Genomic DNA, 12993 nt, shown 5'->3' on the forward strand with positions numbered 1-12993 from the left:
GCCATGCAAATCATACGTGATCCAAATGTCAAGCACTATAAAAATTCTCAAACGAAGATACTACCTTCAGCTATCATGACTCCACGAGTGCCGTCAAAATTTTAACCAAAAATTTGCACAATTGCACCTCCCCTATTGAAGAAAATAATATTGTGATACGTCAAGTTAATGCAATTAATAATTGCCACATTCAACTACTCATTCCGCCCATAAATAGTTGGAAAAAAAAATCCTTTCGCTAAACTTTTTCTTCATGCATATATGTGCCTAGTGACAGCAGCCCAAGAATTCTCTAAGCACATACAAAAATCATCATCATTCTCTACATAAACATCTCTAATTTACGGGATCTAATAGGGTCTGGGGGTCGAAAATCCTCTAACTGCAGATTTGACTTGGCTCGAAACTCATTCAGTACAGATTCACCTCGCTCAGATTTGATCGTTTCAAGGATACTCCCGAGAATTTCACCTGCCAATCCAGCATCTCGAAGACTACCTGGTTCCTCCCCACCCTCGTATATTATTTGAGCAACATCTTTCAATGGTATTACGTTTTCTATAACTAATCGGCCAAATATCCACCCAAGAAATTCTGGTGCTCTTGGGGCATCAGTCACAGTGTCCTCCAAATTAGTCAATACAGAGCTAAACCTGGGAAATTTTATATTAAAAAAAAGAGATTAAGTAAACAGTTAACGTCAATAAATAAACAAATTATACAGGATTTTACATGGAAAATCATACCCTTCAAGAAGCTGGCCAGGGTTGAAGACCGCTTCCCGAGATATTGTAAGGTTGACAAGTAGTTTTGATAGCAGATCTCGCTCCAAGTCCTTCCGTTCAAAGGAGTCAGTGACCCAAATCGAGACGACTGTAGGGTAAAAGCTTGGAGCATTCAAGTCTCTGATGCACAGTGCAACTTCCTTCTCATCTTTTGCACTGAAAGCAAAGAGCACCATTCTATCACATTTTCTATAATAGTAATTCTATATCGCATACACTCACTATGGAGGAAGTATAATTCTATATCTGGGAATATTTCAGCAACTTATGTGTCAGAACCATATGTATTACAAACCAAAAGGTCTTTCAGAATGGACAGTTATATCCATTCCATGAGAAATAATTATCCTCTCGCCCTTTCTAGGCGAAAGTAGAGAGTTGCATGGGACCCGTATTTGTTCCAGTTAGATCTAATACAAGGGGGTGCATGACGAGGAATCTATTCACCTGTGACCCCAAGGCAAGAGAACAAGAAAGAAAAACAGAGAGAAAGGTACATACAAAAATGATATTGATAATCCAATATCAGAATCAACTCCAAAACAGCAATGTCAACTCTAGTACTCTACCCAGCCATCTAGGGTGTAGTCATTTCAAAGCAAAAAAAAAAGACAACAAAAAAGGAACCAAACATGAACAGAAAACACAGCATGATGAGCAAGAAACAGTTGGACCATAATGACATAATCTTCATTTACTTCTGATTCTGAAAGAATTGATAGAAGCCCATTAAAACCCCTGACACAGGCCCTAGATTTAACATAAAGCGTCAAAGGTTCTATGGTCATCAGATTGCATAAAGCCATTCTGATATTCTAGCTTTCATTATAGCAATGCACCTCCACATCCTAATTCCTAATTCACCATACAAATGCAATACAAAAATGAGCAATCAGCATAACAAAGTTGAGCAAAATATAAAACTATTTTCAGTGGCAGTCATAATTGAATAAGATAAAATTTTAAAACCTTCACATATGATATCCTAGGGGGAAAGCTGTACACTTTTTCTCATCAAAAAATTAAAAAAGCATTAAACTTCTCATATTACCACGACACTTCCCTGGACCATCTAAAAAGTGAGAAAACTGGGTAGTGTTGCTGGTTATTGTTGTTTAATGGTCTGGTCATCTCCAGTAAGTAGTCGCTCTATTTTCAGGAAACCATATGTAATACTTCTGCAGAAGGTATTTTCCAAAAACAAGTCTCAGAGATTTGACACAATTTACAAAAACACAAGGTCCAATGAATTCCAGAGAGGAACGTTGGGGGCAGAAGAGATTGGCAACTGGAGGACATTAAGTATGCTCCTAGGTAGAAATCAAATGGCTACATCTTTTGCTAGCAAAGAAACCAAAACAGTAATCACATTAAAGACTATGTGAACCATGCTAGCAACAAACAAATCAAACAGTGACCACAGCAAGAAAAAAAAACGGCTAAATGAAAGAGAGGTGATTCCTTAAAGGTAGCAGAAAAACACCAAATTAGCAGGATCTATGGTGACCAAGGATGAAAGCAAGAGGTCTAAGGATTGGCATGAGAGAGATTCTATGTTAACACTTGCTCAGTGTCTTGAGCGCTATAACTATCCATACAAACAGCTTTATAGTACAGCAGAGTAGAGATTTCAACCATCTGACAGAGCAGAGAGAGCTATGAGAGAAACATGAGTGGTGTCACAAGGAATAAGGAAAATCTACCAAGGTTTTTATCAGCAGCTTCCCTAAGAATGTAAATGAGCCAAGGCAAATCATCATGCACGAAGTTTTGTTTAATCTATAATATTAGCTCAATTTGCATAGATTCTTCTTCTCACACTCGAGAGAGAACAAAGGTGCAAAATGACCAGATACTAAAGTTTAGTTCAAGCTTATTTATGAGCCTGGGTCAATCATGATCTAAAAATGAGCTGATCATGAGCCAGGCTTAAACACAATTTACCATGAGTTAGTTTGAACAAGTTTTTTCAGCTCAGATAGAAAGCTGAAACTCTAGCTACAACATGAATACGGATATAACCAGCTTGACACGGCTCAGTTCATTTACAATCCTAGACAGAACTCTTTGATCCTCCCTAGTTTTTTTTTTTAGTTATCTAGGACAAATCCCACTCTAGTATTCTGCAAATGTAGGTTTTGTGTCACATGGAAGTAGGTTTAATCTTCAAGCACATATCCGAGCGGCACATGTTATCAACATTTATGAGAACATAAATGATATGATCTCATTAACACAGAACTATCGTCCGAACTTAAATAACTGCAGCGGCTCCTAACAGCCAAATATTCAGACTGTCTGATTGTGGGACAAAACAGCCAAATTTGCTCAGCTGAATAAATAGCATAAATGCAATTTGGCACCCAAATAACTGCATAAATCACAGTATTCTCAGACTTGTTGATGCTTTTCACACAAGTTGATGAGCCTACAGCAAACAATACCCATACACAGATCTTCTCAACTATTTTTTCCACCATGGATAACATTAATGGCCAGAGCATCTTCTGAAATTTATGGAGCTTCCAGATACAGTTACCGGGGATGGCAATCCAGTCCGCTCCAATCCGAAGGAAACCAAAAAAAATCCCAATCAGACTCCGATTAACAAGCCGACTCTAAATCGGAGGAAGGTCGGAGTTGGATCCTATAAGAAATCCGACATACAGATCCGACTCTAACTTTGAGGCAATTAATCTTATTTTTTCTACATTAATATATTATATATGTATACCCCGACTTCGACTTTGAGTCAATTGTATTATATAAGATTTTTCCATTAACAAAAATTATTGTTACAAAAAATAGTAATGTTTAGATTATTTGTATTACTCCCTCCGTCCCAAAATAGTCTAAAACACATTCCTTTTATGATTGTCCCAAATTAGTTTGGACACATCTATTTTTGACATGATCTCACTATTAATATTTTCTTTCTTTTACACTCCTTTGGCCCATCAATCTACCTTTTATCAATAAAATGTTGCCCAACTTTCTCTCTCCTCTAATAAAAAATACCCCACCAACTCCTATAACATCTACTTTTAAATAAAATAACATTTGAAAATCACAATACAACTTATCATCTTAAAATACGTGTCCCAACAAGTGTTCAGATCTTTCTGTGACAGAGGGAGTATATATGATATGATTTCTATTTAGAAAAGATGGGGTAAAAAAAGTCGAATCAGGTCGAAGTCAGATGTTAGGATTTAAAGTCAAATCGGATTCGGAATTTTGAGTCGACGCCGGAATCGGAGTCGAATTTAAAATGTGATTTCTTGCAAGGTTGGAGTCGGATAAAGCATAATCGGGTCCAAGTTCGATTAGCTGTCATCCCTATTACCCATCTAGATCTCTCACCCAACCACCAAACTATGAAGGAAACTTGCTAACATAGAGCCTGAAACCACTAAAACATAAACTAAGAGCAACATGGGGTAAAAAGTTGCAGTCAAATGTGTACCTGTAATACTCCCTTATTGCTGCAAAAGACATATCCCGTAAGCGCTCCTCAGGCCATACTTTTTCCGTGGACAAATTTTGAGCTGGAGCAGCACGTGCCACAGGTGGTGTAATTGGCCTAACTCGTTCTACATTCCGATCAGGATGTCTAGCATCCCTAGTTGCATTGTCATGGCTGATAGATTGATCATATGCAATTGGAGTACCATACCTATCTGAGGCATTTCTCACAAAATGATCTTCCCTTGAGCTATACAATCCATGCTCCGACACATTATTGTAAGCATTTAAACCACCTATCATTCTTCTAGGATCCGCATAGGATGCAGAATTGTCTAACAGAGGTGAATTTGACACTGATGGCTGTCCTCTATATGCCATACCCCTAGCTAGACCACCTTGGGGTCCCAAAGTAATTGACTCATCACTTGATAGTCTTTGAGGCAAAGGCACTGAATGTGTACGGCTTTCAAAAATATTCCTCTCATCTATCCGGATATCCTGTCCAAACGCACGAACCTGAGAGGGCATACCTCTAAAATTACCACCCTGCCCAATAGGGGAAGATATCATAGGTCCCCGAGGACCAAAATCCACAGGTTGGCCCCTTCTCATTGCAGGGTTCCCGCTGGGACCACGACTTAAACGACCAGCTTGTCCCTGTCTTTCTTGAGCAGCATCCCTGTGCACTTCCTCAATTTTCTTAGGACCTTCAACCTTCCTTCTCTGTTGCCATTTGTTCTTCCTTAGATCAATAGAATCCCTCAACATGAACCTTACTCTAGAAGACAGCCTCATGTTGTTCGATAACCGACCCATGATATCAAAGTAGGCATCCATATGCTCCTTGGCTTTGGGATGATCAATCATTTCCCCAATTGTGCTCATCAACTTACATAATGCCTCTATATTTTCTTCATCTGGATTTTGATATTGACCTAACAACTTCTTTATACACTCGTGCATTATTCTTTCTGTTAACATTCTCTTCTTGTATAACTCCCCAATCAATCTAATATTTCCCAACATGCGTCTTCGTGTTTTCAATCGCATCTCTTCTCTCACCTGCTCGGATTGCTTAGGCTCGTCTTCACCTTCATTATCAGTCTTATTAGCTTCTTGTTCCTCTATTTCTCCCCTCTCAAATTCCTCCTGGCACTTGTTCAATAACAACCGCCTGAAGGTAATTTTCTCATTGTCTACACTTAATTCAGGCAAGCCAGAGGCAAGATGGTAGCAGAAGTTTGCATACATTTCACAGAAAGTCGGCTCCATCAAAGCCTTGTCAAAGATCTGAGCAATCACTCCAGACAGAGTCTGAGTATTGTCAACATTAACTTCTTTAACTTGCTCAAAGAGTTTCTCAAAGTTCTGTGGAGTCAGCTTGTTCAGTATACCCTTCAATCTTCTCTGTTTTGCTTCTTCTTCATCAGAAACTTTACCTATCTCGTACTTTTTCTCAGCTTTGTGCATCACCTGGGAAGGACCCTGAGGAGCAGGCATCAGACCTTTATTGAAGTTTGTAGCTCTTTGCCAACGGTCAGCATCAGAGTTATTTCTCTGCATTCCCTGAAAACCCATGGAATGCATTGGCCCAGACAAGATTCCACCGGCATGTGGAACAGGTCCTTGTGCCTGTGGATTCCTGAGCACACCATAATTAGGCCCTGGGCCAGCACGAAAACCCATCATATTGCTTCCATAAGCAAGATCCATCCCTGGATCCCGAACAGAAGGAAAAGGTCCAGGTTGCTTATTCCACCTATCAGCATCCATTGTCACATTACCACGCCGATCAGGTCGGGAGCCTCCAGCTGGCCTATCTATGTTTCTTCCAGGACTAGGATAGTCACGATCATTACGAGAAGCATTGGCATTATCAGACTTTAAGAGCCCAGTTACATCAGCAGTAATTGCAAAACCTTCTGGGAGGTTTTTACATTGCGATGAGAATGTGAGGAGAAAATCTCTTGAATACTTTTTAGCTGTAATTCCCTCTTCATCATGAACAGAGCATCCACGACTACCCCTAACCGAGGATTCCAACTTCGGAGTAGAAATTTCAGCAGCATCTTCCCAATCATCAAGCTCAGCTTTACCTTGCTCATCCTTGTTCTTACCAGTACTCTCTTCCAGTTTGACATCACCGGAGACCTCCTTTGAGTTATCCGGAGAAATAAGCTCTGCAGAAACACCAATTTCTTTCTTTTCCTCTGGACCCTTGTAGGCCATGTATAGATCAGCGGTTGTCCCTTGAGCATCTGCCTTCTGAAGTAATTCCTTCCATTTCTTCTTCCCTTTATTTTTTGTCTTATTTGATTCTAAAGAGGTCTTACTTGTAATACCTGATGATGAACTTGGTCTTGGGCTATCCATGAGTTCCCCTTCATGCTGTAGATGTGTGTCTGAATCGTTTGCAGAAACAGAGATGGCATCATTATCTGACAACCCAGATTTTGAAACATCATTACCTTTGCTACTAACACTTTCCGCTGCGCCCAACAAAGTGCTCGAGTCTGAGATGCTACATCCATCAGAAACAGTTGATGAGCCTTCGTTGGCGATTTTACCAACTTCCACAAAAGAATTTGCAGATTCCTCCTCTCTTTGAGAAGTTTCCACCACACTCTTCACATCACCAACTTTCTTCATCTGCCCATCATGATCAATCTCTTTTGCAATATCACTGCCCTTGAACGATTTTCCAGACAATTGTTCTTCCAGTTTATTTTCTCCACTTTCTTCAGCATTCACTGATCCTTTAATAACTGAGTCTTCCAAAGGAATTTTAAATTGTTCTCCATTATTATTTTTAGCTGCTTTATTTACAATATTATGAGTTTCAGAACCTTCAGCTGAATGAGTTGGTCTCTCAGCACCAACATTATCATCATTTGAAGATGCCTGGCCAGCTTCTGGCACAACCACATTACAGCCTGATGAAGTTTGCATAGATTTAGCTTCTGCAGCTTCAGAGGTCATTACCTCAGAAGAATCAGCAAGGTCCTGTTTCACTTTAGAACCAAACTGCCCTTCAACCTACAGATAAAATGCAAGTAACTGCCAATAAATCAAAACTGCCTCAAAAAAACTTGTCCAAGAAAACTTAACACATAAAAAAGGGTATAACCTGGTGTGATGATTCAAGATGTCGTTCTTGCCTTCATTCTCAACATCCCTAATGGATATGGACTTAACCCCGGTTTCCCTCTTCACAGCATTAGCATGAGTAGGAATACCTGATGCTTCCCTGGGACTCACGTCAGGGATTGCTACTGTGCTTGATGTCTCAGCTGCCATGGCAGCAGATTGTTTTGATTGGCCAGAACTAGACTTCAGCTGCGTAGAAGAATTGTCCGTGTTCACTTCCAAATCCTTCCTAACACTAGACTCTACAACAGGATGTGACACTTTTAAAGGCTCAGATCTTCCAGCAGCAGTGGAGTGTGTAACCTTCTCTCCAGCAGATCCACTAGCTGCTTTCACAGTCACAGGGACTGACGTTGATTGTGCTGACGGAGCCGTCTTCTGAACATCTCTAACATGATCCAAATTGGAGGAATCAGGAGGGCCCTGCAATGAGGCCCCAACCCTGCTGACAGAATAGGTATTAGGTGGAGATTGGTTCATAAATGACGTAGTTTTCGCTGCCTGGCTAACAGAATAGTTAAACCTTGGGCCTTGAGAGCTAGCATTTAATTGCGCACTCGTCAAAGGAAGTGAACTTTGGACTGGAAAAAACGGGGGACCAGTTGTATAAGAGTTAGAATAATAGCCCATGGGGTGGGCCGCTGTATATGAGGGTACAGGTTGGGACTGTGAGGGGCCACTTTGATGCGCCCTAGATGCTGCAGTTGATCCACCATCCCGGCTATCTAGCCTCAGTTCCTCATGTGTCTCTGGATGTGTTATCTTCACTGTCTTACGAGTACTGCTGAATTTTCCAGCCTGCTGTTGATTATACTGAGTGGACATATTCATTCCCATATTTCCTAATTGATGAGGAAGCTGTGGTGCAAGCTGAGGATTATAACCCATGTTCTGGCTATGATGCATGATTCCCTGTGTCTGCATTAGTGGATGTTGGAGACCAGGCATATAGACCTGTTGTGGAACTTGGGAGGGGTTTCCCATCTGTAATGGCATCTGTATTGGCATTTGAAGCGAACTAGTCGGCATGCCTTGAGACTGGATTTGTGGATTAGGTCCGCCAAACTGCATTGAAACGGTTGGCTGGTGAAATGGCAATGGCACAGATATACCTGCTGTAGGAAGAGCAGAAGGTTTCTGTGCCTGTGTTGGTGGAGATGCCGATGTCACTTGGACATCTCTTTTGGCCTTATTATTAGTCTCTTGAGTGATAGGACGCTCAGTTACAAAAACATCCTTCTTTGGCAATTCCTGCTTAGGAGCAGTTGGTAATGGAATCGCTGGCATGGCTTTTGAAGCATCACGTCGAGCCTGCAACAAAAATCCGCAAATCACAATCAAGAATTCAAGATATTCTGGTACAGAATGACAGAACATAATAGGAACTTTCAGAAAATGATATTTGCATATTTTAGCAACCAACCCCCTACACTAGGTAGAACCTCTGTAGATCATTTTTTAGAGCAAAGCTTTGATTGGAAGAACCAATCTTCCTTAGTAAATAGCTGCTGTTTTTCAATCCCCAAAGAAAACAACTGATTAAGTAAGCATCTACTGCTTGTTGCCCAATTCACCCTCATCTCCCCCCACACCCCCAATACTTCAGGGACCAAAACATGGAACATGAGTAATGGAATGGGTGCAGGGAACACATGTACATTTCTACTTTAGCGAAACTAAGTAATGTTTAATTTGGCCTCAAATGATGTTCAAGCAAAGTCATATCATATTGGTAAACTTTAGTGCACCATTCAATCTCAACCAAAAATATTTTAAAAACTATCCCCATTTGGATTTCATGGCCATTGGTAGTCAATTGACACAATCATAGAGTTTCTTTTTTTACAACCAAAATGATCATACATCAGTTCAGAATCAGATTATGATAGAAAAAATGTTCACCCTCCACTATCTGTCAATTGACCTCTTATTTAGCCCCCACTTAAGAAAATATCTTATGTGGTTCATAATGGAACATAAGACAGACAGGTAAAGTATATGATTTTATGATCATGTTCAAAATGCGCAAGAGGAAGGAAAAATAAAAAAAGCAGCACACCTGATCACGCTTTTGCTCATCCAAATTAGGCGGAGCTGAGCTTGTTCGAGCAGGTACCTGTAAAAAAAACATAAAGCACAGCGATGAGCATGAATGCTGAAAAAATTGAAATCCATGCTAACCACGAGATGAAAGATCCAACTTTTAAAGCAGCATAAATGACAAACCTGCATGCCATTCATAAAACCTGGACTTATAGATCCGAATTGCAGTGGAAACCCCTTAGCTCCATCCCCTAATAGAAGAAAGTTAGAAATGAGATAATAACAGTTAGATATTATTTGATGCAACAGTACAGGTAATCTAACTAACTACAAAGAGAATACAATGGAGAAAGTAAATATATATTAAGCAACAAGTAAATACCCTTTGCTGGGGTAGAAGGCAGGGCAGAGTCTGAATTCATGGAGGATGACTGAGATGATGGAGCCTTCGGGAGTGGACGGCTAGTCTTATGAGATGATGTATCAACAACTGGCTTAGGGATGGCAGCTGGAGCCGGTACATTGGAAGCTGCCAAAGCACCAAGAGAAACACAAACATTCCACTAAACCCTGTTACTCGATGTTTTCATTAATAACTAACAGTGAAACAAGCATAGGGTCTCCCATATAATAACCTTTCTCTCTAGTTACAAAGATAAAGCTGGGTACTTCTTACACTCAGGACACCCTAGTTTTTGGCATGAAACATACTAGGATACTAATTGTTGTTGTTATTGCGCTGATCAAGAACCATATTTTCCAAGGCAAAAAGGATAACAATGCAAAATATATTAACATCATACTACTGAAAGGAAATTGACACTTCTCACAGGAAAAGGACCCACCATGTAATGTAGACTGCACATGGCCACCATTCTCTATAGGACGCGAACCAGTAGCAGCAGGAAAATCTACTGTGTTCACAAGTCCAGCATTCCCTCTTGACTGCCCACCTTGAGCATTGTTAATCTTCTTGTAACTGACCAAAATTATGTGGAAAAAAAAGGGAAGATAAGTATCATGATTCATGATAACCTTCATTCTCATATATTAGAGAGAAACGAATTATCAATTTTCCCCTTTTTCATCAAAGTCATTCTCTTTTATTTATCATTTTGCCCTGGATTTTCTCAAATAAAATTCACTTACTCTGCTACTGAAAAACAATAAATCCGTATCAATCCATCAGTTTCTCAGAAATCAGAGTAGAAATCAATACAATTAGCATCCTGCCCTAACAGACAAAAACCCTCCAACATGTTCTTCAATCAATCACTTATCATAAGTTTTAAAATTAAACATCAGTCCCTCATCAAAAATCACTCTCCTTTTTTTCCCAACCTAATTTTTCTCATGAATAGTTTTATACTACTATTACCTTAGCATCCTAATCTTTAATCAACTCATGAGCTCCTCACAAGTCATAATACATTTAATATGATATACCCTACAAAAGACACAAAACCCCCATAAACAGTGTTAAAACCCTAATACAAACAACACATATAAATATATATACCTCTGATTAGTCGAAAGCGGAGGGGCGGTGGTGGCGATGGGGCCGCCTCGGCCACCTCTTCCACGGCCGCCCGTATAATTCCTTTGCTGACCACCAGAGCTGTTACCAGATCGTCCACCTGGTTTTCTAAACTGTGACTCGTTCTTATCAAACCTTGATTGATTGAGGGACATATAGACCCTCAAACCCTTCACCAAAGTCTACTTCTTTTCGCTTTCTTCTTCACGTTAAATAGATCACCAAATCAAACCCAATTCAAAATTAAAAATCAACACTACAAACGAGAAATCATCAATCCTAATTATAAGTAGAACTATATATAAGAGACAAAGAACAATCGATAAAAGATTGATTAAAAAAAAGAGTGAGCGAAATTAGGGTTAGTAAAAGAAAAAATGCAATGCAGTATAAAAGTGAAAAGTACCTAAAAGTGAAGAAGTGAAGACAGAGAAAGAAGGGATGGGGAAAATTAGGGTTTGTTGAAAGAAACAACCATGGAAATAGTGCGATAAAGAAGGGAGAAGGAGAAGAAGTATACCTGAGACGAGAGAGGAGAGAGAAATCAAAAATTGTTTCGGATGTTTGCGGAGAGACTTCTGTTAACTTTTCTTTCATATACTAAAGTAAAAAAATTATTATTATTAAAGCTTCTTTTTATTACAAAAATATAAAAAGAAATAATAAAAAAAGGCTTCTAATGTTTGAAGTCTTTATTAATGGAATAAATATAACCTTTCAATTATTTTGGGAGATTTTTTTATCAATTTATTCATGTTTTGTTTGCACTATTAAAAAAAACAATCTGACTTGTGTGGACCAGGTTCACGTTAACATTATTGTGCACCAGGCAAAACAACATATCATTATTGAACAATTCACTATATTATGCGAAAACCCACTATATTATGCAGAAATCCACTATATCATTCAGACTCACACTCTATCATGTAGAAACTCATTATATTATTCAGACACACTTACTATATCATTCAAACACACATTATATCATACAGAAACTCACTATATCATTCAGACACACACTATATCATACTCCCTCCGTTTCCTAAAGATCTTCCCTCTTTTCGTTTAAGGGTATTTCCAAAAGATCTTCCCTCTTTTGCTTTATTCCTTATTTGGCAAAACAAATTTTCCTATTTACCCTCTCATGTCACTATCATATGGTCCACCATTACATTATTAATTCAATTTTACTCCCTTTCTCTCTCCTACTTTAACCCCTTTTTATTTGTTTATTTATCTTAACCTCTTTCTCTCTCCTACTTTACTTACACCATACCTCACACAACTTAATTTTCCTTGGTATCTGTAGGAACAGTAAGTGGGAAGATCTTTAGGAAACGGAGGAAGTACATAAACTCACTATATCTTTCAGACACATACTTTATCAGGTAGAAACTCACCATATCATTCAAACACACACTATATCAAATAGAAACTCACTATATCATTCAGACACTCATTATATCATGGAGAAACAAAATCATTCTATATGTTAGAACACGTATCATGATATATACTACGCAACTTAGATCATCATGTATGTTAAAATATTTCAATTGATTCCTCTATTATATTGCATATAATTTCACATTATGTTTTTCGTTAATAAAATATACTATATTGTATATAAGTTCACTATATCTTTGTAGAATTCACTATACGAAGTTAATATCTTACCAACTCGGTGTACACTAAGTTAGTGTGCATCGGATCCATTTGAGCTTTTTTTATAAAAATAGATATTTAATGGAATTTGTAATAGGTAATATTGAGACGGCTTATCTTACTTAATATTTCATTATCAACGAGTTACTATAAAGGTGGTAGATTAGTAATAAGAGTATTTGATATTCAAGTATCATTCGAACGTCTTACTATTAGGGATGGCAGTGGGGCGGGTCAAGTAGGAGACCCACCCCATCCCCGCCCAATTGGGGCGGGGATGGGTCTAGGTTTGGCGGGGATGGGGCGGGGATGGGGATTAAAATTGTCCCCGCAATGGGTGGTGGA

General features: G+C 38.9%; 1 protein-coding gene across 1 annotated transcript; it reads right to left on the reverse strand.

Moving 5' to 3' along the window:
- Positions 1–133: 133 nt before the first annotated feature.
- On the reverse strand, positions 134–11609 carry LOC104900826 (eukaryotic translation initiation factor 4G). The gene is made up of 10 exons (XM_057391128.1): positions 11501–11609; positions 10963–11179; positions 10289–10422; positions 9826–9972; positions 9627–9694; positions 9460–9516; positions 7362–8711; positions 4252–7289; positions 747–941; positions 134–653 (listed from the first exon to the last, which is right to left on the reverse strand). The coding sequence occupies exons 2-10, from the start codon at positions 11133–11135 to the stop codon at positions 323–325; spliced, it is 5493 nt and encodes a 1830-aa protein (XP_057247111.1). The 5' UTR covers positions 11136–11179; positions 11501–11609; the 3' UTR covers positions 134–322.
- Between the last annotated feature and the right edge of the window lie 1384 nt (positions 11610–12993).

This window comes from Beta vulgaris, chromosome 8 (assembly GCF_026745355.1).
Source record: "Beta vulgaris subsp. vulgaris cultivar EL10 chromosome 8, EL10.2, whole genome shotgun sequence".
NCBI lineage: Eukaryota > Viridiplantae > Streptophyta > Magnoliopsida > Caryophyllales > Amaranthaceae > Beta > Beta vulgaris.